Source organism: Arachis stenosperma, chromosome 7, assembly GCF_014773155.1.
Source record: "Arachis stenosperma cultivar V10309 chromosome 7, arast.V10309.gnm1.PFL2, whole genome shotgun sequence".
NCBI lineage: Eukaryota > Viridiplantae > Streptophyta > Magnoliopsida > Fabales > Fabaceae > Arachis > Arachis stenosperma.
The window spans coordinates 13422892-13450045 of NC_080383.1; the positions used below are offsets into that span (position 1 = coordinate 13422892).

The 27154-nt window shown below is 33.6% G+C and overlaps 1 protein-coding gene across 1 annotated transcript; it reads left to right on the top strand.

Annotated features, from left to right (window-relative positions):
- Positions 1-1502: 1502 nt before the first annotated feature.
- LOC130939420 (uncharacterized) lies at positions 1503-2186 on the top strand. The gene has a single exon (XM_057867526.1). It carries the CDS (start codon positions 1503-1505, stop codon positions 2184-2186), a length of 684 nt encoding a protein of 227 aa, XP_057723509.1.
- Positions 2187-27154: the final 24968 nt, after the last annotated feature.

Here is a 27154-nt window from a genome sequence, read left to right on the forward strand (position 1 = left end):
CTCCATGACACTGGAATGCGACTCTGATGATTACAGGTTGATTCTTTTTGACAATGAAGATTGGAGTTCACATTTTGATTGTCATGTTTATAGTCATAAACAAGGTGCTTGGAGCTTAAGGAAGAACCGTTTCTTTGCTGGATCTAGGGATTTAAAATTTGACATGCCTGTGATTTGCAATGGCGCCATTCACTTCATCTCGGATTGCTACAGTTTTCTTGCTAAAGATAGCACTCATTGTAGGCCTTATATCATGTCTTATAAAATCACAAATGGCGATGAAGATGAACGTGTTGAAACCAAGTTGTTAAGGGTTCCTAAAGAAGCAAGAAGGGGCTCCCATGATGACAGTTGCGATATGAATATTTTCAAGCGGGGAGCAGTAGCTGGCCATCAAACTATTTGCTTAGTGAGATTGAGAAAGTGTGTGTTTACGGTTTGGATTTTAACAAACTATGAATCGTGTTCGTGGAGAAGGATCATGAAGGTGAGAGTGAAAGGAATGGGTTTAGTGGAATAGAACCCTGATATCAGAGGCTTTACTGTTTTGAATTTGTTCCTTATTCAGATCTTCTTCGTCCATGTGGAATTGGAGCTAAAATTTGCGTCCTTATCTACAATTAAGGAACATGACACAGCCGAAAAAGTTAGAATTAGACACATTATAAATGACTTAATTAGGTTTACATAATTAGAGGATGAACAAGACTCTGAATTTTATTTAATATCAAATATATTTAAATTCTGAAATATTTTTTACCATGGTTGAATTTAGTTCCATTGTATGATTAACAATTTTAATTTTTATAATAATAATAATTTTCTCTTATTATTATGGGAAACTCAAGATGATCTTTATCATCCCAAGTAGGAAATGAAGGAGCACAGTTCTTTATAAAAGAAAGGAGAATAATGTAGAAAAATTTTAAGGTTGACTGCGAATTTTCAAATGCAGCATGTTCTTGATGTGATTCAGGCTCCATGAAAATTTTTTATTTCTTGAATCATTATTTGAGCATTTTAGTCAATTAAATAGATTTTGATACAGGTGTAGTAACACTGCAGTTAAATGTCAACTTGTTAATATATGACATAGTTTCCAAAAAAAATACGCGCGTAGAGCACAATAAAAGAGGGCGCGTAAAGCGCGATAAGAAAGATGGCGCATAGAGCACGATAAGAGTGCAGATGGAACTGTTAAAACAGAATGCAGATTAAACTGCTAAAATAGAATACAGACAGAACTGCCGGAAGAAAGGAGGCGCAGACGAAATTGCTGGTAAAGAACCGGGATAACCAAAACTGTGGTAGGATTTTCACTTGGATGCATATAACTAATCTATGATTATTTATAGTGGGAGGAGGTTGAAAAAGAAGCATGTTAATTTCTAACTTATATATCCTCCTCAAGGAGGATACCATGGCTCTGATACCATGATAAAATTTTCATTCTTGGCTTTCAAACAAGTAAGTCATTGTTGATCTTGATCATATTGGCTACAATGTCTAACGATGAGTTAATAGAGATATTGTCTTGGTTACCTGCAAAAGCAATCCACAAACTCAAATCTTCTTCAAAACTCTTTTCAGAGCTTCCAGAAACTCCATACTTTGTAGTAAAACAAGTAAAAAACTCGTTGAAGAAAGTTCGTCCTTCATGCTTCTTCATTCAAAGAGATGACATTCTGAATCACAACGACTGCGTCGAGTTGCATCCTTTACCGGGAGAGGAACTTTTCTCCGGCGTCCCTAAAAACACGCTACGATCCATCGCAAGCTCGCGGCTCAAGATTCTAAGCTCAAGTAACGGTTTACTCCTCTGTCTTCATGGAATGGAATTATTTATCATCAATCCAGCAACTTGTTACCTTTTACACATTTCCCTCCCCAACCACTTGCAGCAGCGAGGGAATCTTCATAGTGTCTCCATGACACTGGAATGCGACTCTGATGATTACAGGTTGATTCTTTTTGACAATGAGGATTGGAGTTCACATTTTGATTGTCATGTTTATAGTCATAAACAAGGTACTTGGAGCTTAAGGAAGAACTGTTTCTTTGCTGGATCTAGGGTTTTGAAATTTGACATGCCTGTGATTTGCAATGGCGCCATTCATTTCATCTTGGATTGCTACAGTTATCTTGCTAAAGATATCACTCATTTTAGGTCTTATATCATATCTTAAAAAATCACGAATGACGATGAACATATTGAAACCAAGTTGTTAAGGATTCCTAAAGAAGCAAGAAGGGGCTCCCATGATGACAGTTGCAATATGAATATTTTCAAGTGGGGAGTAGTTGCTGGCCATCAAACTATTTGCTTAGTGAGATTGAGAAATTGTATGTTTATGGTTTGGATTCTAACAAACTATGAATCATGTTCGTGGAGAAGGATCAAGAAGGTGAGAGTGAAAGGAATGGGTTTAGTGGAATAGAACCCTGATATCAGAGGCTTTTCTATTTTGAATGGTGATCTTGTTTTTGCTACGAACAAAAAGGGCTACGCATATGGTTTAACTAGTGAAAAATATATGGTGCTCTCGAAAATTTGTGACCATGGGTGTGACTCTACATTTGTTCGTTTTGTTCCTTATTTAGATACTCTTCATCTATGTGGAATTGGTGCTAAAAATTTGCGTCCTTATCTACAATTAAGAAAACATGACCAAGCCGAAAAAGTTAGAATTAGACACATTATAAATGACTTAATTAGGTTTACATAATTAGAGGATGAACAAGACTCTGAATTTTATTTAATATCAAATATATTTAGATTCTGGATTTTTTTTGCCGTGGTTGAATTTAATCCCATTATATGATTAAAAATTTTAATTTTATAATAATAATAATTTTCTCTTATTATTATGGGGAACTCAGGATGATCTTTATCATCCCAAGTAGGAAATGAAGGAGCACAGTTCTTTGTATAAGCAAGGAGAATAATGTGAAAGAATTTTAAGGTTGACTGCGAATTTGCAAATGCAGCATGTTCTTGATGTGGTTCAGGCTCCATGAAAATCTTTTATTTCTTGAATAATTGTTTTAGCATTTTAGTCAATTAAATAGATTTTGATATAGGTGCAGTAACAGTGCAGTTAAATGTCAACTTGTGAATATATGCCATAGTTTACAAAAAAGAAAAAAAAAGAAAAAATACCCGCGTAGAGCGCGATAAGAAAGGGGGCGCATAGAGCAGGAAAAGAGTGCAGATGGAACTGCTAAAATAGAATGCAGATTAAACTGATAAAACAGAATGTAGACAGAGCTGCCGGAAGAAAGATGGCGCAGACGGAATTGCTCTTAAAGAACCGGGATAACCAAAACTGTGGTAGGATTTTCACTTGGATGCATATAACTAAATCTATGATTATTTATTGTGGGAGGAGGTTGAAAAAGAAGCATGGTGATTTCCAACTTATATATCCTCCTCAAGGAGGATACCATGGCTCTGATACCATGATAAAATTTTCATTCTTGGCTTTTAAACAAGTAAGTCATCGTTGATCTTGATCACATTGGCTACAATGTCTAACAATGAGTTAACAGAGATATTGTCTTGGTTACCTGCAAAAGCAATCCACAAACTCAAATCTTCTTCAAAACTCTTTTCAGAGCTTCCGGAAACTCCATCCTTTGTAGCAAAACAAGCAGAAAACTCATTGGAGAAAGATCATCCTTCATGCTTCTTCATTCAAAGAGATGACATTCTGAATCACAACGACTGCGTCAAGTTGCATCCTTTGCCGGGAGAGGAAATTTCCTCCGGCGTCCCAGAAAATATGCTATGATTTATCGCAAGCTCGCGGCTCAAGATTCTAAGCTCAAGCAACGGTTTACTCCTCTGTCTTCATGGAACAGAATTATTTATCATCAATCCAACAACTTGTTACCTTTTACACATTCTCCTCCCCAACCACTTGCAGCTGCGAGGAAATCTTCATAGTGTCTCCATGACACTGGAATGCGACTCTGATGATTACAGGTTGATTCTTTTTGACAATGAAGATTGGAGTTCACATTTTGATTGTCATGTTTATAGTCACAAACAAGGTGCTTGGGGCTTAAGGAAGAACCGTTTCTTTGCTAGATCTAGGGATTTGAAATTTGACATGCCTATGATTTGCAATGGCGTCATTCACTTCATCTCGGATTGCTAAAGTTATCTTGCTAAAGATAGCACTCATTGTAGGCCTTATATCATGTCTTATAAAATCACGAATGGCGATGTAGATGAACGTGTTGAAACCAAGTTGTTAAGGGTTCCTAAAGAAGCAAGAAGGGGGTCCCATGATGACAGTTGCGATATGAATATTTTCAAGTGGGGAGCAGTTGCTGGCCATCAAACTATTTGCTTAGTGAGATTGAGAAAGTGTGTGTTTACGGTTTGGATTCTAACAAACTATGAATCGTGTTCGTGGAGAAGGATCATGAAGGTGAGAGTAAAAAGAATGGGTTTAGTGAAATAGAACCCTGATATCAGAGGCTTTATTGTTTTGAATGGTGATCTTATTTTTGCTACGGACAAAAAGGTCTACGCATATGGTTTAACTAGTGAGAAATATATGGTGCTCTCAAAAATTTGTGACCATAGGTGTGACTCTACATTTGTTCATTTTGTTCCTTATTCAGATACTCTTCGTCCATGTGAAATTGGTGATAAAATTTGCGACCTTATCTACAATTAAGGAAACATGACCAAGCCGAAAAAGTTAGAATTAGACACATTATAAATGACTTAATTAGGTTTACATAATTAGAGGATGAACAAGACTCTGAATTTTATTTAATATCAAATATATTTAGATTCTGAAGTATTTTTTGCCATGGTTTAATTTAGTTCCATTGTATGATTAATAATTTTAATTTTTATAATAATAATAATTTTCTCTTATTATTATGGGGAACTCAAGATGATCTTTATCATCCCACGTAGGAAATGAAGGAGCACAATTCTTTATAAAAGCAAGGAGAATAATGTAGAAGAATTTTAAGGTTGACTGCAAATTTGCAAATGCAGCATGTTCTTCATGTGATTCAGGCTCCATGAAAATTTTTTATTTCTTGAATCATTGTTTGAGCATTTTAGTCAATTAAATAGATTTTGATACAGGTGCAGTAACAGTGCAGTTAATTGTCAACTTGTGAATATTTGCCATAGTTTCAAAAAAAAATACGCGCGTAGAGCGTAATAAAAGAGGGCGCGTAAAGCGCAATATGAAAGAGGGCGCATAGAGCACGATAAGAGTGCAGATGGAACTGTTAAAACAGAATGCAGATTAAACTGCTGAAACAGAATACAGACAGAACTGCCGGAAGAAAGGAGGCGCAGACGGAATTGCTGGTAAAGAACTGGGATAACCAAAACTGTGGTAGGATTTTCACTTGGATGCATATAACTAAATCTATGATTATTTATAGTGGGAGGAGGTTGAAAAAGAAGCATGTTGACTTCTAACTTATATATCCTCCTCAAGGAAGATACCATGGCTCTGATACCATGATAAAATTTTCATTCTTGGCTTTCAAACAAGTAAGTCATCGTTGATCTTGACCACATTGGCTACAATGTCTAACGATGAGTTAATAGAGATATTGTCTTGGTTACCTGCAAAAGCAATCCACAAACTCAAATTTCTTCAAAACTCTTTTCAGAGCTTCCAGAAACTCCATACTTTGAAGTAAAACAAGTAGAAAACTCATTGAAAAAATATTGTCCTTCATGCTTCTTCATTCAAAGAAATGACATTCTGAATCACAACGACTGCGTCGAGTTGCATCCTTTGCCGGGAGAGGAACTTTCCTCCGGCGTCCCTGAAAACACGCTATGATCCGTCGCAAGCTCGCGGCTCAAGATTCTAAGCTCAAGCAACGGTTTACTCCTCTGTCTTCATGGAACAGAATTATTTATCATCAATCCAGCAACTTGTTACCTTTTACACATTTCCCTCCCCAACCACTTGCAGCAGCGAGGGAATCTTCATAATGTCTCCATGACACTTGAATGCGACTCTGATGATTACAGGTTGATTTTTTTTGACAATGAAGATTGGAGTTCACATTTTGATTGTCATGTTTATAGTCATAAACAAGGTACTTGGACCTAAAGGAAGAACTGTTTCTTTGCTGGATCTAGGGATTTGAAATTTGACATGCTTGTGATTTGCAATGGGGTCATTCACTTCATCTCGGATTGCTACAGTTATCTTGCTAAAGATAGCACTCATTTTAGGTCTTATATCATGTCTTATAAAATCACGAATGGCGATGAAGATGAACGTATTGAAACCAAGTTGTTAAGGGTTCCTAAAGAAGCAAGAAGGGGCTCCCATGATGACAGTTGCGATATGAATATTTTCAAGTGGGGAGCAGTTGCTGGCCATCAAACTATTTGCTTAGTGAGAATGAGAAAGTGTGTGTTTACGGTTTGGATTCTAACAAACTATGAATCATGTTCATGGAGAAGGATCATGAAGGTGAGAGTGAAAGGAATGGGTTTAGTAGAACAGAACCCTGAGATCAGAGGCTTTTCTGTTTTGAATGGTGATCTTGTTTTTGCTACGAACAAAAAGATCTACGCATATGGTTTAACTAGTGAAAAATATATGGTGCTCTCGGAAATTTGTGACCATGGGTGTGACTCTACATTTGTTCATTTTGTTCTTAGTTTAGATACTCTTCGTCTATGTGGAATTGGTGCTAAAAATTTGCGTCCTTATCTACAATTAATAAAACATGACCAAGTCAAAAAAGTTAGAATTAGACACATTATAAATGACTTAATTAGGTTTACATAATTAGAGGATGAACAAGACTCTGAATTTTATTTAATATCAAATATATTTAGATTCTGGATTTTTTTTTTTGCCGTGGTTGAATTTAGTCCCATTATATGATTAACAGTTTTAATTTTATAATAATAATAATTTTCTCTTATTATTATGGGGAACTCAGGATGATCTTTATCATCCCAAGTAGGAAATGAAGGAGCACAGTTCTTTGTATAAGCAAGGAGAATAATGTGGAAGAATTTCAAGGTTGACTGCGAATTTGCAAATGCAGCATGTTTTTGATGTGGTTCAGGCTCCATGAAAATCTTTTATTTCTTGAATCATTATTTGAGCATTTTAGTCAATTAAATAGATTTTGATACAGGTGCAGTAACAGAGCAGTTAAATGTCAACTTGTGAATATATGCCATAGTTTACAAAAAGAAAAAAAAAGAAAAAAATACCCGCGTAGAGCGCGATGAGAAAGAGGGCGCATAGAGCGCAATAAGAAAGAGGGCGCGTAGAGCAGGATAAGAGTGCAAATGGAACTGTTAAAACAGAATGCAGATTAAACTAATGACACAGAATGTAGACGCAACTGCCGAATGAAAGGAGGCGCAAATGAAATTGCTGGTAAAGAACTGGGATAACCAAAACTGTGGTAGGATTTTTCACTTGGATGCATATAACTAAATCTATGATTATTTATTGTGGGAGGAGGTTGAAAAAGAAGCATGGTGATTTCTAACTTATATATCCTCCTCAAGGAGGATACCATGGCTCTGATACCATGATAAAATTTTAATTCTTGGCTTTCATTCAAGTAAGTCATCGTTGATCTTGACCACATTGGCTACAATGTCTAACGATGAGTTAATAGAGATATTGTCTTGGTTACCTGCAAAAGCAATTCACAAACTCAAATCTTCTTCAAAACTCTTTTCAGAACTTCTAGAAACTCCATACTGTAGTAAAACAAGCAGAAAACTCGTTGAAGAAAGATCGTCCTTCGTGCTTCTTCATTCAAAAAGATGACATTCTGAATCATAACGACTGCGTCGAGTTGCATCCTTTGCCAGGAAAGGAACTTTCTTCTAGCGTCCCTGAAAACATGCTATGATTCATCGCAAGCTCGCAGCTCAAGATTCTAAGCTCAAGCAACGGTTTACTCCTCTGTCTTCATGGAACAGAATTATTTATCATAAATCCAGCAACTTGTTACCTTTTACACATTCCCCTCCCCAACCACTTGCAGCAGCGAGGGAATCTTCATAGTGTATCCATGACACTGGAATGCGACTCTGATGATTACAGGTTGATTCTTTTTGACAATGAAGATTGGAGTTCACATTTTGATTGTCATGTTTATAGTCATAAGCAAGGTACTTGGAGCTTAAGGAAGAACTGTTTCTTTGCTTTATCTAGGGATTTGAAATTTGACATGCTTGTGATTTGCAATGGCGCCATTCACTTCATCTCGGATTGCTACAGTTATCTTGCTAAAGATAGCACTCATTTTAGGCCTTATATCATGTCTTATAAAATCACGAAAGGCGATGAAGATGAACTTGTTGAAACCAAGTTGTTAAGGTTCCTAAAGAAGCAAGAAGGGGATCCCATGATGACAGTTGCGATATGAATATTTTCAAGTGGGGAGCAGTTGCTGGCCATCAAACTATTTGCTTAGTGAGATTGAGAAAGTGTGTGTTTACAGTTTGGATTCTAACAAACTATGAATCGTGTTTGTGGAGAAGGATCATGAATGTGAGAGTGAAAGGAATGGGTTTAGTGGAACAGACCCTGATATCAGAGGCTTTACTGTTTTGAATGGTGATCTTATTTTTTCTACGAACAAAAAGGTCTTTGCATATGGTTTAACTAGTTAGAAATAAATGGTGCTCTCAGAAATTTATGACCATGGGTGTGACTCTACATTTTTTCGTTTTGTTCCTTATTCAGATACTCTTCGTCCATGTGGAATTGGTGCTAAAAATTTGCGTCCTTATGTACAATTAAGGAAACATTACCACGCCGAAAAAGTTAGAATTAGACACATTATAAATGACTTAATTAGGTTTACATAATTAGAGGATGAACAAGACTCTGAATTTTATTTAATATCAAATATATTTAGATTCTGAATTTTTTTTTGCCGTGGTTGAATTTAGTTCCATTGTATGATTAACAATTTTAATTTTTATAATAATAATAATTTTCTCTTATTATTATGGAAAACTCAAAATGATCTTTATCATCCCAAGTAGGAAATGAAGGAGCACAGTTCTTTGTATAAGCAAGGAGAATAATGTGCAAGAATTTTAAGGTTGACTGCGAATTTGCAAATACAGCATGTTCTTAATGTAGTTCAGGCTCCATGAAAATCTTTTATCTCTTGAATCATTGTTTGAGAATTTTAGTCAATTAAATAGATTTTGATACAGGTGCAGTAACAGTGTAGTTAAATGTCAAATTGTGAATATATGCCATAGTTTACAAAAAGAAAAAAAAGAAAAAATATGCGCGTAGAGCGCAATAAAAGAGGGAGTGAAGAGCGCGATAAGAAAGTGGGCGCATAGAGTAGGGTAAGAGTGCAGATGAAACTGCTAAAACAGAATGCAGATTAAATTGATGAAACAGAATGCAGACATAACTGCCAGAAGAAAGGAGCCGCAGACGGAATTGCTGGTAAAGAACCGGGGTAACCAAAACTGTGGTAGGATTTTCACTTGGATGCATGTAACTAAATCTATAATGATTTATTGTGGGAAAAGGTTGAAAAAGAAGCATGGTAATTTCTAACTTATATATCCTCCTCAAAGAGGATACCATGATAAAATTTTCATTCTTGGCTTTTAAACAAGTAAGTCATCATTGATCTTGATCACAATGGCTACAACATCTAACGATGAGTTAATAGAGATATTGTCTTGGTTACCTGAAAAAGCAATCCACAAACTCAAATTTTCTTCAAAACTCTTTCCTTCACTTCCAGAAACTCCATACTTTGTAGCAAAACAAGCGGAAAACTCATTGAAGAAAGATCGTCCTTCATGCTACTTCATTCAAAAATATGACATTGCGAATCACAACGACTGCGTCGAGTTGCATCCTTTGCCGGGAGAGAAACTTTTCTCCGGCGTCCTTGAAAACACGCTACGATCCATCACAAGCTCGCGGCTCAAGATTCTAAGCTCAAGCAACGGTTTACTCCTCTGTCTTCACGGAACAGAATTATTTATCATCAATCCAGTAACTTGTTACTTTTTACACATTTCCCTCCCCAACCACTTGCAGCAGCGAGGGTATCTTCATAGTGTCTCTATGATACTAGAATGCGACTCTGATGATTACAGGTTGATTCTTTTTGACAATGAAGATTGGAGTTCACATTTTGATTGCCATATTTATAGTCATAAACAAGGTGCTTGGAGTTTAAGGAAGAACCGATTCTTTGTTGGATCTAGGGATTTCAAATTTGACATACCTGTGATTTGCAATGGCGACATTCACTTCATCTTGGATTGCTACAGTTATCTTGCTAAAGATAGCACTCATTTTTGGCTTTATATCATGTTTTATAAAATCAAAAATGGCGATGAAGATGAACGTGTTAAAACCAAGTTGTTAAGGGTTCCTATAGAAGCAAGAAGGGGCTCCCATGATGACAGTTGCGATATGAATATTTTCAAGTGGGGGGTAGTTGCTGGCCATCAAACTATTTGCTTATTGAGATTGAGAAAGTGTGTGTTTACGGTTTAGATTCTAACAAACTATGAATCGAGTTCGTGGAGAAGGATCATGAAGGTGAGAGTGAAAGGAATGGGTTTAGTGGAATAGAACCCTGAGATCAGAGGCTTTACCATTTTGAATGGTGATCTTGTTTTTGCTACGAACAAAAAGGTCTATGCATATAGTTCAACTAGTGAGAAATATATGGTGCTCTCGAAAATTTGTGACCATGGGTGTGACTCTACATTTGTTCGCTTTGTTCCTTATTCAGATACTCTTTGTCCATGTGAAATTGGTGCTAAAAAAATTTGTGTCCTTATCTACAATTAAGGAAACATGACCAAGCCGAAATAGTTAGAATTAGACACATTATAAGTGACTTAATTAGGTTTACATAAATAGAGGATGATCAAGACTCTAGATTTTATTTAATATCAAATATATTTAGATTCTGAAATTTTTTTTGCTGTGGTTGAATTTAGTTCCATTGTATGTTTAACAATTTTAATTTTTATAATAATAATAATTTTCTCTTATTATTATGGGAAACTCAAGATGGTCTTTATCATCCCAAGAAAAAAATGAAGAAGCATAGTTCTTTGTATAAGCAAGGAGAATAATGTGAAAGAATTTTAAGGTTGACTACGAATTTGCAAATGCAGCATGTTCTTGATGTGGTTTAGGCTTCAGAAAAATCTTTTATTTCTTGAATCATTGTTTGAGCATTTTAGTCAATTAAATAGATTTTGATACATGTGCAGTAACAGTGCAGTTAAATGTCAAATTGTGAATATATGCCATAGTTTACAAAAGGAAAAAAAAAAGAAAAAATACGCGGGTAGAGCGCAATAAAAGAGAGCGCGTAGAGCGCGATAAGAAAGAGGGCGCATAGAGCAGGATAAGAGTGCAGATCGAACTGCTAAAATAGAATACAGATTAACCTGATGAAACAGAATGAAGATAGAACTGCCGGAAGAAAGGAGGCGCAGACGGAATTGCTGGTAAAGAACCGGGATAACCAAAACTGTGGTAGGATTTTTACTTGGATGCATGTAACTAAATCTATGATTATTTATTGTGGGAGAAGGTTGAAAAAGAAGCATGGTGATTTCTAACTTATATATCCTCCTCAAGGAGGATACCATGGCTCTGATACCATGATAAAATTTTCATTCTTGGCTTTCAAACAAGTAAGTCATCGTTGATCTTGATCGCAATGGCTACAACGTCTAACGATGAGTTAATAGAGATATTGTCTTGGTTACCTGCAAAAACAATCCACAAACTCAAATATTCTTCAAAACTCTTTTCAGAGCTTCCAGAAACTCCATACTTTGTAGCAAAACAAGCATAAAACTCATTGAAGAAAGATCGTCCTTCATGCTTCTTCATTCAAAGAGATGACATTCTGAATCATAACAACTGCGTCGAGTTGCATCCTTTGCCGGGAGAGGAACTTTCCTCCGGCATCCCTGAAAACACGCTACAATCCATCGCAAGCTCGCGGCTCAAGATTCTAACCTCAAGCAACGGTTTATTCCTCTGTCTTCACGGAACAGAATTATTTATCATCAATCCAGCAACTTGTTACCTTTTACACATTTTTCTCCCCAACCACTTGCAGCAGCGAGGGAATCTTCATAGTGTCTCCATGACACTGGAATGCGACTCTGATGATTACAGGTTTATTCTTTTTGACAATGAAGATTGGAGTTCACATTTTGATTGCAAGTTTTATAGTCAGAAACAAGGTGCTTGGAGTTTAAGGAAGAACCGTTTCTTTGCTGGATCAAGGGATTTGAAATTTGACATGCCTGTGATTTGCAATGGCGCCATTCACTTCATCTTGGATTGCTATAGTTATCTTGCTAAAGATAGCACTCATTTTAGGCCTTATATCATGTCATATAAAATCACGAATTGCGATGAAGATGAACGTGTTGAAACCAAGTTGTTAAGGGTTCCTATAGAAGCAAGAAGGGGCTCCCATGATGACAGTTGCGATATGAAAATTTTCAAGTGGGGGTAGTTGCTGGCCATCAAACTATTTGCTTAATAAGATTGAGAAAGCGTGTGTTTACGGTTTGGATTCTAACAAACTTTGAATCGAGTTCGTAGAGAAGGATCATGGAGGTGAGAGTGAAAGGAATTAGTTTAGTGGAACAGAACCCTGAGATCAGAGGCTTTACCGTTTTAAATGGTGATCTTATTTTTGCTACGAACAAAAAGGTCTATGCATATGGTTTAACTAGTGAAAAATATATAGTGCTCTCGAAAATTTGTGACCATGGGTGTGACTCTACATTTGTTCGTTTTGTTCTTTATTCAGATACTCTTCATCCATGTAAAATTGGTGCAAAAAATTTGCGTCCTTATCTACAATTAAGGAAACATGACCAAGCCAAAAAAGTTAGAATTAGACACATTATAAATGACTTAATTAGGTTTACATAATTAGAGGATGAACAAGACTCTGAATTTTATTTAATATCTAATATATTTAGATTCTGAAATTTTTTTTGCCATGGTTGAATTTAATTTCATTGTATGATTAATAATTTTAATTTTTATAATAATAATAATTTTCTCTTATTATTATGGGGAATTCAAGATGATCTTTATCATCCCAAGTAGGAAATGAAGGATCACAGTTCTTTGTATAAGCAAGGAGAATAATGTGAAAGAATTTTATGGTTGACTGCGAATTTACAAATGCAGCATGTTCTTAATGTGGTTCATGCTCCATGAAAATTTTTTATTTCTTAAATCATTATTTGAGCACTTTAGTCAATTAAATAGATTTTGATACAGGTGCAGTAACAGGGCAGTTAAATGTCAACTTGTGAATATATGCCATAGTTTAAAAAAAAAAAGAAAAAAGAAAAAATATGCGCGTAGAGCACAGTAAAAGAGGGCGCTTAGAGCGCGATAAGAAAGAGGGCTCGTAGAGCGCGATAAGAGTGCAGATGAAACTGCTAAAACAGAATGCAGACAGAACTGTCGGAAGAAAGGAGGCGCAGACGGAATTGCTGGTAAAGAATCGGGATAACCAAAACTGTGGTAGGATTTTCACTTGGATGCATGTAACTAAATCTATGATTATTTATTGTGGGAGGAGGTTGAAAAAGAAGCATGGTGATTTCTAACTTATATATCCTCCTCAAGGAAGATACCGTGGTTCTGATACCATGATAAAATTATGAAAGAATAAGAAAAGAAAATAATGCGAACTTTTATTGATTATTGATAGTAAACTAAGAGGGTAAAACTAAATATATATAGAACATTGTTCCATGAAAAAGATAAAAGTAAATAAGGATAAGATAAAAGCAAACTAAGATAAAGATAAGATAAGATAAGATAATAAAGACTAAAATTGTAATTGAATTTATGTATTCTATTAGGCTAAATTTGTGGGTCACAAAACTTTTTTATTATTGTCATGAGTTAAGGTGGAAGAGTAGTTTAATACAGAAGACCTCAAACTTTTTCTTATTGATAAATGTGAGTAATTACTATGATCAATTATGTCAATAATAATAATAATAATAATAAACTTTTTTATTGGAAGCAGATAAATAATTTTTTTTAAATTATTTAAGAAGACTTTTGAAAGCTAATTTAAAGTATATATAAATTTTTTAAAATTAAACTAAGGACAAATTACATTATTAAATCAATTGACATTTAAAATTACACAATTATAACAATTGAAATTTGTTTATATACGTGTGCAATTTTTTTTTTATATAAACTGCTACGAGTCGTAACGTTTTAACTTTTTATATGTAATCCGTCTTAGATCATCATAATTTATAAAACATCATGCAAATTATAAATCGATGTAATTCAATAAAGTAGAAACTACTACAAATCATAGTTATTTACGAAGAAGAAAAATAAAAGCATAAACCGCAATAGAGTGGTATTTTATGCTTTCAATATTATCCTTAAAAAAAATAATAGTATAACTATTCCTTTTATAATTTTTGTGTACTTGTTTTACTTTATTTTCTCCCACAAAGTTTATATGTAATTCTTTTATGATTATGTGCTTGTTTCAATTTATTTATCTTATGAAGTCTTAATGTATTTTCTTATCGTTGTATTGGCATATTTTTATTATTATTGTAAAACAAAAAAATAGTTTATTCATATATAAGAGATAATAACATCATTTTTATTTTATTTGATAATGTCACTCATTTTTAAAAAAAAAATCATGTAAAAGGTGACATTATCAAAAATAAAAATTTAATTGACCATTGATTTTCTATATGTATAATTTTAAATGAGTGGTAGGTATGCTATATGCGCAATGATGAATTAGAAATGGTAGATAATAAACATGCTATTTAATTATATTAATCATTGCAGACTTGCAGTTATCGTTTTCATATTTTTTATAAGATCTTAAAGCAAAAAAAAATTTAAAAATAATAATACAAATCAAATAAATTACAATGATAAATTAAATAGCTAAAAAAAGAATTTATTTTTATAGGATAACACTTAGAACATAAACTATTATCACTCATTGCGGATTATATTTTTATTTTTCTTTCTCATAAATTATTACTATATGTTGTAGTGATTTTTGTTTCGTCATTTTTTTTCATAAACCGTTACAATTTATAATGATTTTATATTTTTATATAATGTTGTACGTAAATCGTAATGACCTAAGACAGACTACATATATTAAAAAATAAAATATTACAACTTATAACAATTTATATTAAAAAATTACATATATAAATAAATCTTATTAATTATTATAATTGTATAATTTTAAATCTCAATTGATTTAATAATGTAGTTATCCTTAAACTAACAGAACTACCACCCAGCAAGTTATCTCCATGATACTAGTTGGATATATAGTGGTAAATTTTTTTCTGGTATTGCAAGTACTTTTTGAAACATGAATGTTTTATAATTTATACTTTTATAGTATCTTTAGGTTGTATGTTTTATTTTGTCTTTTACCACTCCTTTTTCAAGACAAACACAGCTCTCCAATTAAATAGAGAGAAAAAAAATATAAATCTAATTTGAATTATATTTAGAACATGGTATGTAATTAATTCTAATCTAAGGTATTTGTATAATTTTAACTAGAAATCATTTTGTTTAGTTTCAATTTTTACTATGCTTTTCTCAAATTTGTAATCAGTATGAAAAAAATAAAAAAAAATGTATATTTTTTACTTTCATTTTGCGGTTAATTTTTTTTTATATTGTTTAAATATATGTGTAATACATTATTATTGGAAGATTGGGTATTTTTTTTTGATATGGTGTTTTATTCAAATCGGACGGTCCGATTTGTTTAAAGAGAAAATTAAATTACAAATCGGAGGGTCCGATTTGTTTGGAAAAAAAAATAAATTACAAATTGGAGGGTCCGTTTTGTATTTTTTATTTTTTTTTTTATTTTTTAAAATATAAATCGGACGGTCCGATTTCAACATTAAAATTTTTTTTTTCAAATTCACAAATCGAACCGTCCGATTTGTGATTGTTTGTTTGAAAAAAAAAAATAAAACAAACAAATCGGTGCATCCGATTTGTATATCCCATACCAATATAAAACACACTTCTATTCACAGCTTCTTGTTATACACTTCTCTCTCTCCCACATAAAAAATAACAAGCGTCATTTTGCAGCTACCACCAAATGAATTTGAAAAAAAGAGTATTACAATTTTTATTATTTTCAATAATTTATTGATATTTATATTTTAAAATTAATAATTAATTTAAAAGTAAAAAATAATAAATAAATATTGGCATTAAATTTAAAAAATATTAAAAAATAAAATAAATAAAATTTAAATTTTATGTTTTACTTTAAATAAGAAAACAACCTACTAAAACATAAATTTTTCTAAAATTAAAAGTAACAAATAATCATAACAAAATAACATAAAAAGTGAAAAAAAGAGTGCAGTAGATGTGAAAGTGTTGAGTTGACAAATTTACCCCTGAAGAGTTGAATATAATGATGGTGTCAGTGGGGAGATACGAAACACGAGGTCTGAAGCACACGTGCGTGCAATCACACTTTCCCAAACCCTTAACGCGCTGTCCCAACTTGCCCGCACGAATGGCTTTGTCAGTTCCTCCACGTGTGCTTCTCATTCCTTTCTTCTTTCTTTAATATCATTTTTATTTTTCTTTTGTTAAATTTACCCAACCTTTTATTTTATAAAATTATAAAGTAACTCTTATGTGCCTAATTTTTTTATATGAAAAAATGATATTTCTGCCGAAAATGGAATTAATTGATATAGTTATAAGAGAGTAGATTTTGTAGATAGATAATTAATATATAAAATACATATTAGATATGTGTTAATATTTTAATAATATATAAGATGTATGTTAAATACGCCTTAATATTCTGGTCAATATATAAGATGTGTACTAAACATATTTTATATACATTTGTAAAATTATAATATACTTTAAATATTAATATTTAACTAAAATATTATTTTTATCTTTATATTAAAAATAATTTTTACTCTTATATATTTATTAAGATATATTTTTCTATTTAAAGTAAAATTTATTTATGTATTAAAATATTATAAAAGATGTGATTTTTTCAGTTTTTTGAAGTTAGATGTATGTTTAATATTTAAATATATAATATGCAGGGAGGGTATTATATATTTTATTATTAAATATTGTCTCATTTTTTAAATTTTTTAAAAAATTATAAAATTTAATAATTGAATATTATATTAAAATTTGATCATCATCTAAAAAAAATATATTTTAAATTTGAATCTAAAACAAAAGTTATCTGTATTTATTATTATTGAAAATTTCATAATTTTTTTTCCTACAAAATCATTTTTCATCAAATATAAAACTTTTTATTTGTATTATTAAGTTTAGCTAATATGTATTTTTAGAATACAAATTAAAATTGTTATTAATATAAAAATTTAAATTTTTTATTTTAGTAAATATATAATAATTATATTAAAAACTAAATTTTACATATTTTTATAATAATTTTTTATTAATAACTTTAACATACATGTTAGCTAAATTTATTATTTAATAAGTAAGTTTTATTTATATTATTATTATATTTTTCATTGAGATGACACAAAGTCACAAATCCTTATTTTTATTGTTGCAAATTAAAGGGTTGGTGGATGGGACCCGACTATGACTAAGTTGAATTTGTGTGTCTCGAAGAGGAGTGGGGGTTCACGTGCAATATAAGAACTGCACCCACCACATACATTTGCTTCTTCCTCTCTCTTCTTCTGCCATCACAAATTCTAAATCAATCACTATTTTTTGTTATATATGTATATCTATGTACTTCTCATTTTCTTTCTCTATTTTTTTTCCCAACCATTTCACCAACTATCCAGTTTGAATTCAACCTTCTAGCTCTTCGGCATCTCTACTCAATAAATAAATAACTAAATGGTCAGTTCAACTTCAATCTCTACTTTAATTTTTTGTTTATTTTCATTTATTTAGTTACATAAATATATTTTACGAAAAATAATATAATTTTTCACAAAATAAAATTTCTTTTTTCAAATAAATATAAGTTTAATCCCACAATCAATATATATATATTCTATTTTATTAAGTATAAAAATGTGTGAAAATGAAAAAAAAACATATATTGTTGGAAATTGGAGTGGAACGAATCTTTGTTTATATTACAAAAGAAGATTATTCCTTGCTCATAATCTTGCTTTTATGTTATTGGTTACCATTCATTTTGTTTGATTTTGTTTCAATTTTTCTCTCTTTGCAAGTAATTTTCAAATGAAAAAAGAAGTGCAAAATTCTATCTTTATTACAGGGAATGTTGTGGCGTAAAAGAAGCGTGAAACTAATTTTCTTTTTGGTATATTGATTTGAATGGATTAAAAAATTCGGTAATAAAAGAAGGCTTAGCATGTGGCACACAAAATAATGCAAAAGATATACAGGCTTGTTCATTCTCTTAGATTTTGTCAAACATATTTTTCCTGGTCAAAACTCAAAATATAGTACTATTTTTAGTTCTCCCTATTTTTAGTACTATATCCTGAATTCTTAATTTACTTTTATCTAAGAAATTTTATGCCTTACCATCAAATTATTGGACTAAGGATAAATAATTTAGTTTTTTTTTTAATAGAGATAAGAATACAAGTTTGGACAAATATAAAACTATATTTATTATTAGAAAAAATGAATAGTTTTAAATTGTTTTGTTTTTCAAAATACAATAATAATGTCTTTTATAATTTCATTAAATGCATTAAAAAATGGAAAATTGTATTGTCTCCTCGTGCACTTTTTTAATTCATTGCAATATAATTGTTATAAAAATTGTATAATCCTAACTCAATTTTAAAATTTAATATTTTTGTTTCAAAAGAAAACAAGCAGAAGCCAAAGGAAAAGGCAAAAGCCTAAGAGATTTTTAAATTTAGTTTAAGAGATAATAATAATTTCTTATTACTTATGAAAAGTATTTTCATTTTATCTTCAAATAATGCAAGACTTTTAATAAGTAACTGAATAATTAGAGAGACGATAATATCATTTTTATTTTAATAATTTTATTTATTTTTTATAAATTTATATAAATATATAATATAAAAAAGATTATGTAAAGAGTGATGTTATCAAAAATAAAAATTAAATTATAATTTTCTGAATAATTACTGTGGGAACTTCATTTTTAATAATTGATATGTAAAAAATTATCTGTCGCATTTCGCAAATAAATAAGAAAACAATCTAAAAATAAGTTGAATCTCCTTCTACTCTTGAAATCCATGCTCATCTTAAAAAAAAAAAAAGTAAGCAAAGCAATAATAATGGAAGCCAATAAAAGAGCACACGTGCAATTACGATGACAAGACAGCGACATGGGTAGTGCACAAAGAAAAAATGAGTACACTAATGACGTAGATTAGTTACAGTTGGATTTGACATTGGGAATGATTAATTATGGGACCATATTGTATTAATCATCATTAGGAGCACACAAATACACCTGGAAAAATAAAGGGTTTAGCCATTCAGGGATAAACTTTTTTTCTATTCCCACTTTTGTCCTTTTATTATTATTTTTTTTCTTGTTAGTGAACCCATTTATTAGTCCACTTGTTATTGGAATGTCCTTTGCAATTTTGGGGGATGGAATTCCAGAAATTCTTGAATTTTAAGATCACTGAGAAAATAAAAAGAAAGCTGTTAATTTATTTTTACTGGCTGTGGGTTAGTATAGTCTCGTAGGTAAAAGTCAATTTATAGCATAATACTTGATAACCAACTTGAGTTGATCGAGTAGTCAGCTCACTCGTCCGCTTAAATAAATGTTGAGAGTTCGAATTCCACCTTGTGCATGCAGCAACTCATTGGCCAGCGGTAAATTCTTAAATAGAACTCAGATCCGTAATATTTGATAAGTGTTTAAAAGAGTTTAACTTACTAAAAGTTCTAAATTTTTGTTTAATAATAAGGGTTCAATCTACCATTTTATTTTAATTAATTTTAGTAAATATCCTTAAGGACATGTTTGTAAATTTTGATTTTGGAGCAAAACTAAGAAATATAAAAAACTTAAAATCATAAATATTATTTTTTTTCGCTTCGACAAATTAATAATTAATCCGTTGCGGATCTGAATTTCATTAAAATGTTTATTACTAGCCAATGTGCTGCATATACCAGACGTGATTCGAACACCGACATCCATACCCTAATTAATTTTATTATTTATTCATTACCATGTTTTGAATCACTGCAAAGCTAATGATCTATTATTATGTATGTAATTAACAAAAGAGAGTGCAAATTTTCCCTTGATTTTTTAGAGATGCATACTTCAACATCAACATGTGTTAATTATGATGGGACGGAACAGCTTTTACTGAATCCCCACATCAAACATTTGGAAAAAAGAAAAAAGAAAAAGAAGATGAATTTGTAATTTATTTAGGCTAATGAATGTTAGTGTATGATCCCATTCGTGTGACACTCTTTACAGCCTACAATGTACATGATTGTGATGATCAATTGACAAGAGCACTATAATGGGTTAGGAAAGTGGTTTACCTTTAATAATGCAACCAATTAGATACATCAACTTTTTCATGATCCAAATGGACGCATATTGTTGCTTAGCTATAATAAATAGTGTACATGGCTGCTACAATTGTGAGGTTAGTGCTCTATAAGACCACTACACGTGACAAAAGTAGGAATTAACGACATGCCATGATAACTCCATCTTTTCGTTTTTGCATGTGCATCCATATTTCTTTAGTTTTTCCCTTACTCCCATCTATCTAGAACATTTAAACTCATTATGTATGTGTAAACAATTTTAAGACATATATAACAAAATCACTCAGCAAATCAACTATTCGTATAAAATATATATTAAAAATAAATTTAATATTATATATATTTATATACAAATATATAATAATTAATTTTTTATATATACATAATATTTTTTTATGTGTAAATTGTTGTTTGTGTGTGTGCTCATTTTCTTTTTAAAGAATTGATGATGTATTGAAGGTGGTCTAGTTATAACTTACAAATGATCACATAATATTCATGTCTTACGCTTGTTATTATAAATATCATTTATATATGAAAGAATTTGATTGTATGATCAAATACTTTATTTTATTTATTTTTTGTCATGAAAATATTATATTTATATAATGAACAACATGAATACATCATAATGAAATCTTTAAAGTCGGATTGGTTTGCATTTTTATTTTTAATTTTTTTCAAAGTTTTGTGGGGAAAAAATTAAAAACAATAATAGAATTTTGTTTTTTATTTTCACATTTTATTTTTATTTTTTATCACAAACTTTTAAAAATAAAAACAGAAAATAAAAATAAAAATATAAATATAAATCAAATGTAACCTTTTTCTTTAGGAGTTGGCATTCTTTTTGGGGCTGATTGGCATTGTGTATATGGGCTTTACAGACCTATTCATTATTCATACATTATTTGTGAATGGCCCGTCCAAATTTTGTGGCAAACCCATCTTTTTCTCTTTTTTTTTTCTTCAGAAAAGCCACTTTGGACCAAGTTGTCTAAATCAGCCCCAGGCCATAAAATGTGAGGAAACACGAAATAGTTTGATCCATGAAAATTACACCAAAAAAAAAAGTTTTAATTCATTAAAATAAATAACATTGCAAGACCTATATATATATTGGAGAATTTTGTGTTTTGAAATGTTACTACAAGTGAAGTTAAAATAATAAATTTATTTAATAATAAAAAATGAAATGAAGACTTTTAGTAATAGTACTCCCTAAAACCTCTGATTATAGTGTGTGTATATATAGATAGTATATTTTTTTGTCTTTAAAATTTGTCCAACATTTTAAAAATACTTTTAAGTTTTCTTTTATTTTAAAAGTTTTTAATTTACATTAAATGTATTTTTGATTGTTAAATTTTTAAAAAATTTAGGACTAATTTAACAATGTTTGATAATTAGGAATCAGTTATGTTGTTTGTATTAAAGGTTGTTGTTACGAAATTATTATTGAATTAATGTTAAATTTTTTGAAAAATTGGCTTTAAATGATAAATTTGATACAAAAAAAATTTAAAAAAAATTAAAATAAAATAAAATTTAAGAATAATTTTAAAATTTTTAGAAAATTTTAGTAACTAAAAAAATACTTTATCCTAATATATTTAGAATTTTATTTTATTTTATTTTTTGTGTGTGGAGGGAGTTACATATACCACTGTAATTTCAAGTACATACACTCTTTTACTTTGGTGGAGAAGTACAGTGTTTTAGTTTTGGTAGATTTCGAAGTACAGTGCTGAAAGTACAAGTACTAGATACTCATAATTTAGTTGAGCCTAAGTTTCAACAACCTTACGTTTGATTATTAGGTCACACTCACAAAAACCTTTCAAAAAGTCGCATGGCTTACGAAATCCATCACTCACTTTGCTTTTTCCCACGTTATGGCCCAAACTTTCTTATTCTATTGTCCAAAACAAGAAAATTTAGCTAATGTGATTGCACGTATTTTTAGTAAAAAAATTTTAGTTTTAATTTAATAAATGAGTCCCACTAGAGAGACAATGAAGTACTATACAATATGTATAATGCGCTGTTTATTTGATTCAATATGTATTAATAATGTAAATTAAATATCATTATCCCTAATTTTTAGTTGCCTGTTCAGTTTTGTGATATCTACCCCCAATTTACCCAAAATTCTTTCACAATCACCCACTGTTACCCTATCTCCAAAAAATTCCATTGTTTGTATCGCAGAAAAATCCCCCTTTTACCGTTGCCTCACCGTGTGCGCAGCAACTTGCATTCCACCGCTCTGTTTCTGCGCGACGTATAGCTTCTGTTCTTGTCGACCGGAACTGTCGCGCTCCACCTCCTCACGCCACGCCCTTGCCGGAAGAACCTCCATCACTCCTCACGCGGCTGAACATCCGTAACTTGCAACTGTCAGCGTCGCCGACGTGAGTTGCAACCTCGAACCCCCCACGCTCGTGTCATCCTAGTGCCAGTCTGCTGCCTGGGTCTTGTTGAATTACTCGAAGAATAAACATCCACGAAAAGTGAGAAAGTGAACATCCAAAATCATACAAAAACGAACATCCAATATGAACGTGTATAAATAACAACGTAATTACTTTATAAAAAGACTAGCTATCAACCAAATGACCATGTAAAAAACATTTTAAAACCGTGATAGTCATTTGCTTTATAAAACGACGGCAGTTGATAACCGTAGCAGCACCGGCATTTGCTTCGAGGAGAGAGGGAGATAATCCTAATTTGATTCCATAACTGACGTGAATCATGATTTGATTCCAATTTTAAATTGGAAACTATCCAAAATTAGTAATTACCTCTAGTTTAATTCTAATTTCAATTTAATCCTATTGTATACATTGTATAAAACATACATTGACTCCTCATACTTTTTTTTTAATAAATACAATAAAATGTTAACTTCTTGTGTTTTTTTATAAAAATATTTAATAATATTAACATTTACTCTCAAAATACATATTAATTTAAAAAAAATTAATTTGTTGATCACTTATGGAGAGGAAGATGTGATAAAAATAAAAGATTTTGAGAAGTATTAAAATGAAATAAAATAAAAATACAAATTAAATAAGTTCTAATTTTCTCTTTCTCCATATGATATATATATAACTTAAAATAATTGGGTTTATACTTTAAATTAAATGAATGATTAAATTTAATTATGATAAATAAACTGTACAAGATGACTCTAGTACGAGTTGAGAGGAGGATCGGGAACCTGCGAGTCGAGGCGGACGTCGGACTATTCGAGTAGAGCGGGGGGGAGGCACCTGCAAAGACACTCCGACGCTCAAGTCAGAATGGATCTAACAGGTAGAAAGTGTGAGGAATGAGTGAATACCTGGAGGGACGTAGGTCCTTCTATTTATAGGTGATATTAGTTATCTTATCTTGTTGGGATAAGATAAAGGAGACGTTTGAATTCGAAAGTTGGTTAGGAGCTCTTAGAGGGCCGGTTCGGGGCCTTTTAAAAGGGTGGAATGGGTTGAACCCGGGGAACCGGGTTCGGGTTTGGATCCGGGACGGTGGGCCGGATCCGTAACAGTTGCCCCCGCAGCGGAAGGGCGAGCGAGGTCGGTCTGTCGCTGGAAGGTATGATGCTTGACCGTGGGCTAGGTCCTTAGTTCTTCTCGGGTGTTCGTTTGGTTCTTCGGAGGGATATCGGTGTCTCGGCTCCAGTTTTGCTGAAAGGTTCGTCTGACCGTATTGGTTTTGACGTGACTCTTCCGGTTTCGCTGCGCCCATTGCGTTTTTCAAGGTTCTACTAACTTCTTTTTTCGAGGGGGTCATTTAATGCGAGGGGACGTTTCCCTCCTTTACCCCTACGAGTCTTTATTGTGCCTAGGGTTATTTGTGTCCTTTTGCTCCCTTTTGAAACCGTTTTTGCTTTTGTTTCAGTTCCCTCGTTCGTTTTTATTTTCTTCTCCATTTTCTCTTCTGAAAGAAAAACTCTTCGTCTGAAAAGAAGCTCCTTTTCTCTCTGTGGTTTTTGCTTTTTTGGTGCTGCTTTGCTTCTTCTGTTTTCCTAGCTTTCCTCAAGCTTCCTTCTGCATTACCAGGTTGGCATGCTTTGCTTTCCTTCTTTTTACTTTGTAAATACTTGTTCTGTCTTTGCCATGCGTTGTTCTGCCTGTTTACTCTTTTACTGTTTGTTACTGTGTTTGGTGTCTTTGGGGGGTAGTTTTTTGAGTTTTGGAGGGGCTGAGCACCGCCGTGTTTGCTTAATAGTGGTGGTGAGCCACCGCGTTGGTTTGGTAGTGGTGTTAGGTTTCTGTCTTGCTTCTGTGTAGAGCTAGTAGGCTGATGGTGGTGCTCCTCCCTGTTTTAGGTATGCAACGGCGGAGAAATGAGGGTGTGGGAGCCCCAGTAGCCCCCTTCAGGGGCGTTCCCAATCGCTACGGTTGGGTAACCAGCGATGTGTGGGGTGTTCCGTCGCGGATGACGGAGGGCGATCTTCAGCGGCTCCGTGATCGGGGAGCGATCTGTGGTGGTGGTGATGAGGAGGGGCGGTATGAGCTCGTCCTTCCTGATGCCGACGAGCGCGTCTGTTACCTGAACCTTCATTCGCCCACCGTGCCGGACTGGATGTGGGTTTACGAGTCTATGTTCACTCGGCTCGGCGTGCGGTTCCCTTTTTCGCCGTTTGTTCAAGATCTGCTGAGTCGGTGTTCAGTAGCGCCATCTCAGCTTCACCCGAACAGTTGGGCTGCCGTGCGGTCATTTGAACTGGTGTGCCGGTATCTCGATCTTCCGGCTTCTGTTCCTGTTTTCCTTTTCCTTTTTTTGTGCACTCTTCTGACTAAGGAGGGGAAGCATAAGAAAGGATATATGTCTTTCCGTGCTCAACCTCATCGTCGGATTTTTGGGTTGTTTGAGGATTCTTTTCATGGTTTTAAGATGGAGTATTTTAAGGTGCGTCCCATTCAGGGGCATCGTCCGTTTTGGCTGACGCTGGAGGGCGAGCGCCGGTTTCTGACGTATTGGAACTTTGGTGCTGGCCCGTCGGTTCTGACTAAGGTTACTTATGAGGATTTATCTCGGGAGGATAAGGACATTGCCAGCGTTTTGTGGCATTTGTTCGGCGAGCATCCGTTGAATCCTCGAGATGTTATGGGGGATCCCGAGGCTTGTCGGACGTATATTGGTGTGTGCTTTGTCCTCCTCCTCCTTCTTCTTCTTCTTCTTCTTCTTTCTTTTTTTTTTTTTAGCTTGATTTTTCTCTGGCTTCTTTTCAGTTGAGATGGCCGGTGGGTTGACTTCTTTGGCGAGGTTGAAGGCAGCGTTGGTCCGGGAGGAGGGGTCGTCGTCTCCGGCTACTCCTGTTTCGAATCCGACCGTGGAATCTCAGGCTGTTTCTCAGGAGGTAATTTCCTCGGGAGCGCGTACCGGTGCTCAGGCTTCTCCCGGTCCTGCGAACTCGCCTGAAGCCGTCGTGGTGACGGCTGCCGAGGCTTCTCGGAAGAGGGGGAGACCAGCGGAGCCGAGCAGCGAGACTTTTGAAGAGGAGGGTTTGGTACCCGGTGTGATGGACCGACGTTTTGATGCCCCAGGGTTTATTGATCAGCACTTGATGCCTGGAACGGAGCCGTTTTTTGATGGCTGTGACGTCTCGTTCCAGGCCAAGTCGGTGTATCGTGCCCTTCTCTGATCTACCGTTGTTGTTTGGAAAGTCGAGCCCGTGATGGCTCAGGTTGGTTTGTTGGATAAGAAGCTCCGTCAGTCCCAGGCTGAGGTGGCTAAGCTGAAGGACGAGCTTGAGGCTGCCAAAGCTGCGAAGGAGAGGGCGGTGAAGTCTTCTGAGAAAGCCGGGGCGGAGATTCTCCGACTTGCCGGTGTTGAGACTTCGCTTCTTTCTCAGTTGGCAGAGGAGCAGCAGCGGGCTTCAGATGCGGGTTCTCAAACCGCCATGTTTCTCGCTGAGTCGGAAGCTCTGAAGGCCGAGTTTGCTGCCTTGAAGAGGGAGAAGACGGAGCTGTTGGCTGATGCTAAAAGTGCGATTGCTGCTACCGAGGAGACGATGAAGGCGCAGGCCTTGGTGCTGGCTCCGAGCGTGGACGTGTCCGTGATGGGAGCGTTCAAGGTTGTTCGTGATGGCCAGATTGTCGACCTCGAGCAGCTTTTTATCTCTTGTAATTTTTATTTTGTACTTTGTTTGTTTTTGAATATTTTGGATGGCCAAGGGCCGTGACTTTGGGAACCGTTTAATGGTATTTTCGGCCGTCCGGGCCTTTTGTATGATCCGTATTATGGTGTTTTTGGCCGTTCGGGTCTTTTTATATGTTTTTGAGCTATTCCGTTTGTTTTTTCGTTTCCTCGGACCGTCGTTTGGTTGGGTTTTTATGGATATCCGTGTGTTGGGCCTGGGGGGTGATCAGTCCTCCAGTCGTGGCCGTGTCTTTGTTCCGTATTTGGGACGTGTAAGAAAGTGGAAATAGCTTTTAATGGAATTTTTATTGAATGGTTGGGCCTCGTTAAAACCCTCCGTTAACGGCGGGAAAGAGTACCCAAGATTAAAAATTAAATAACGGATAAAA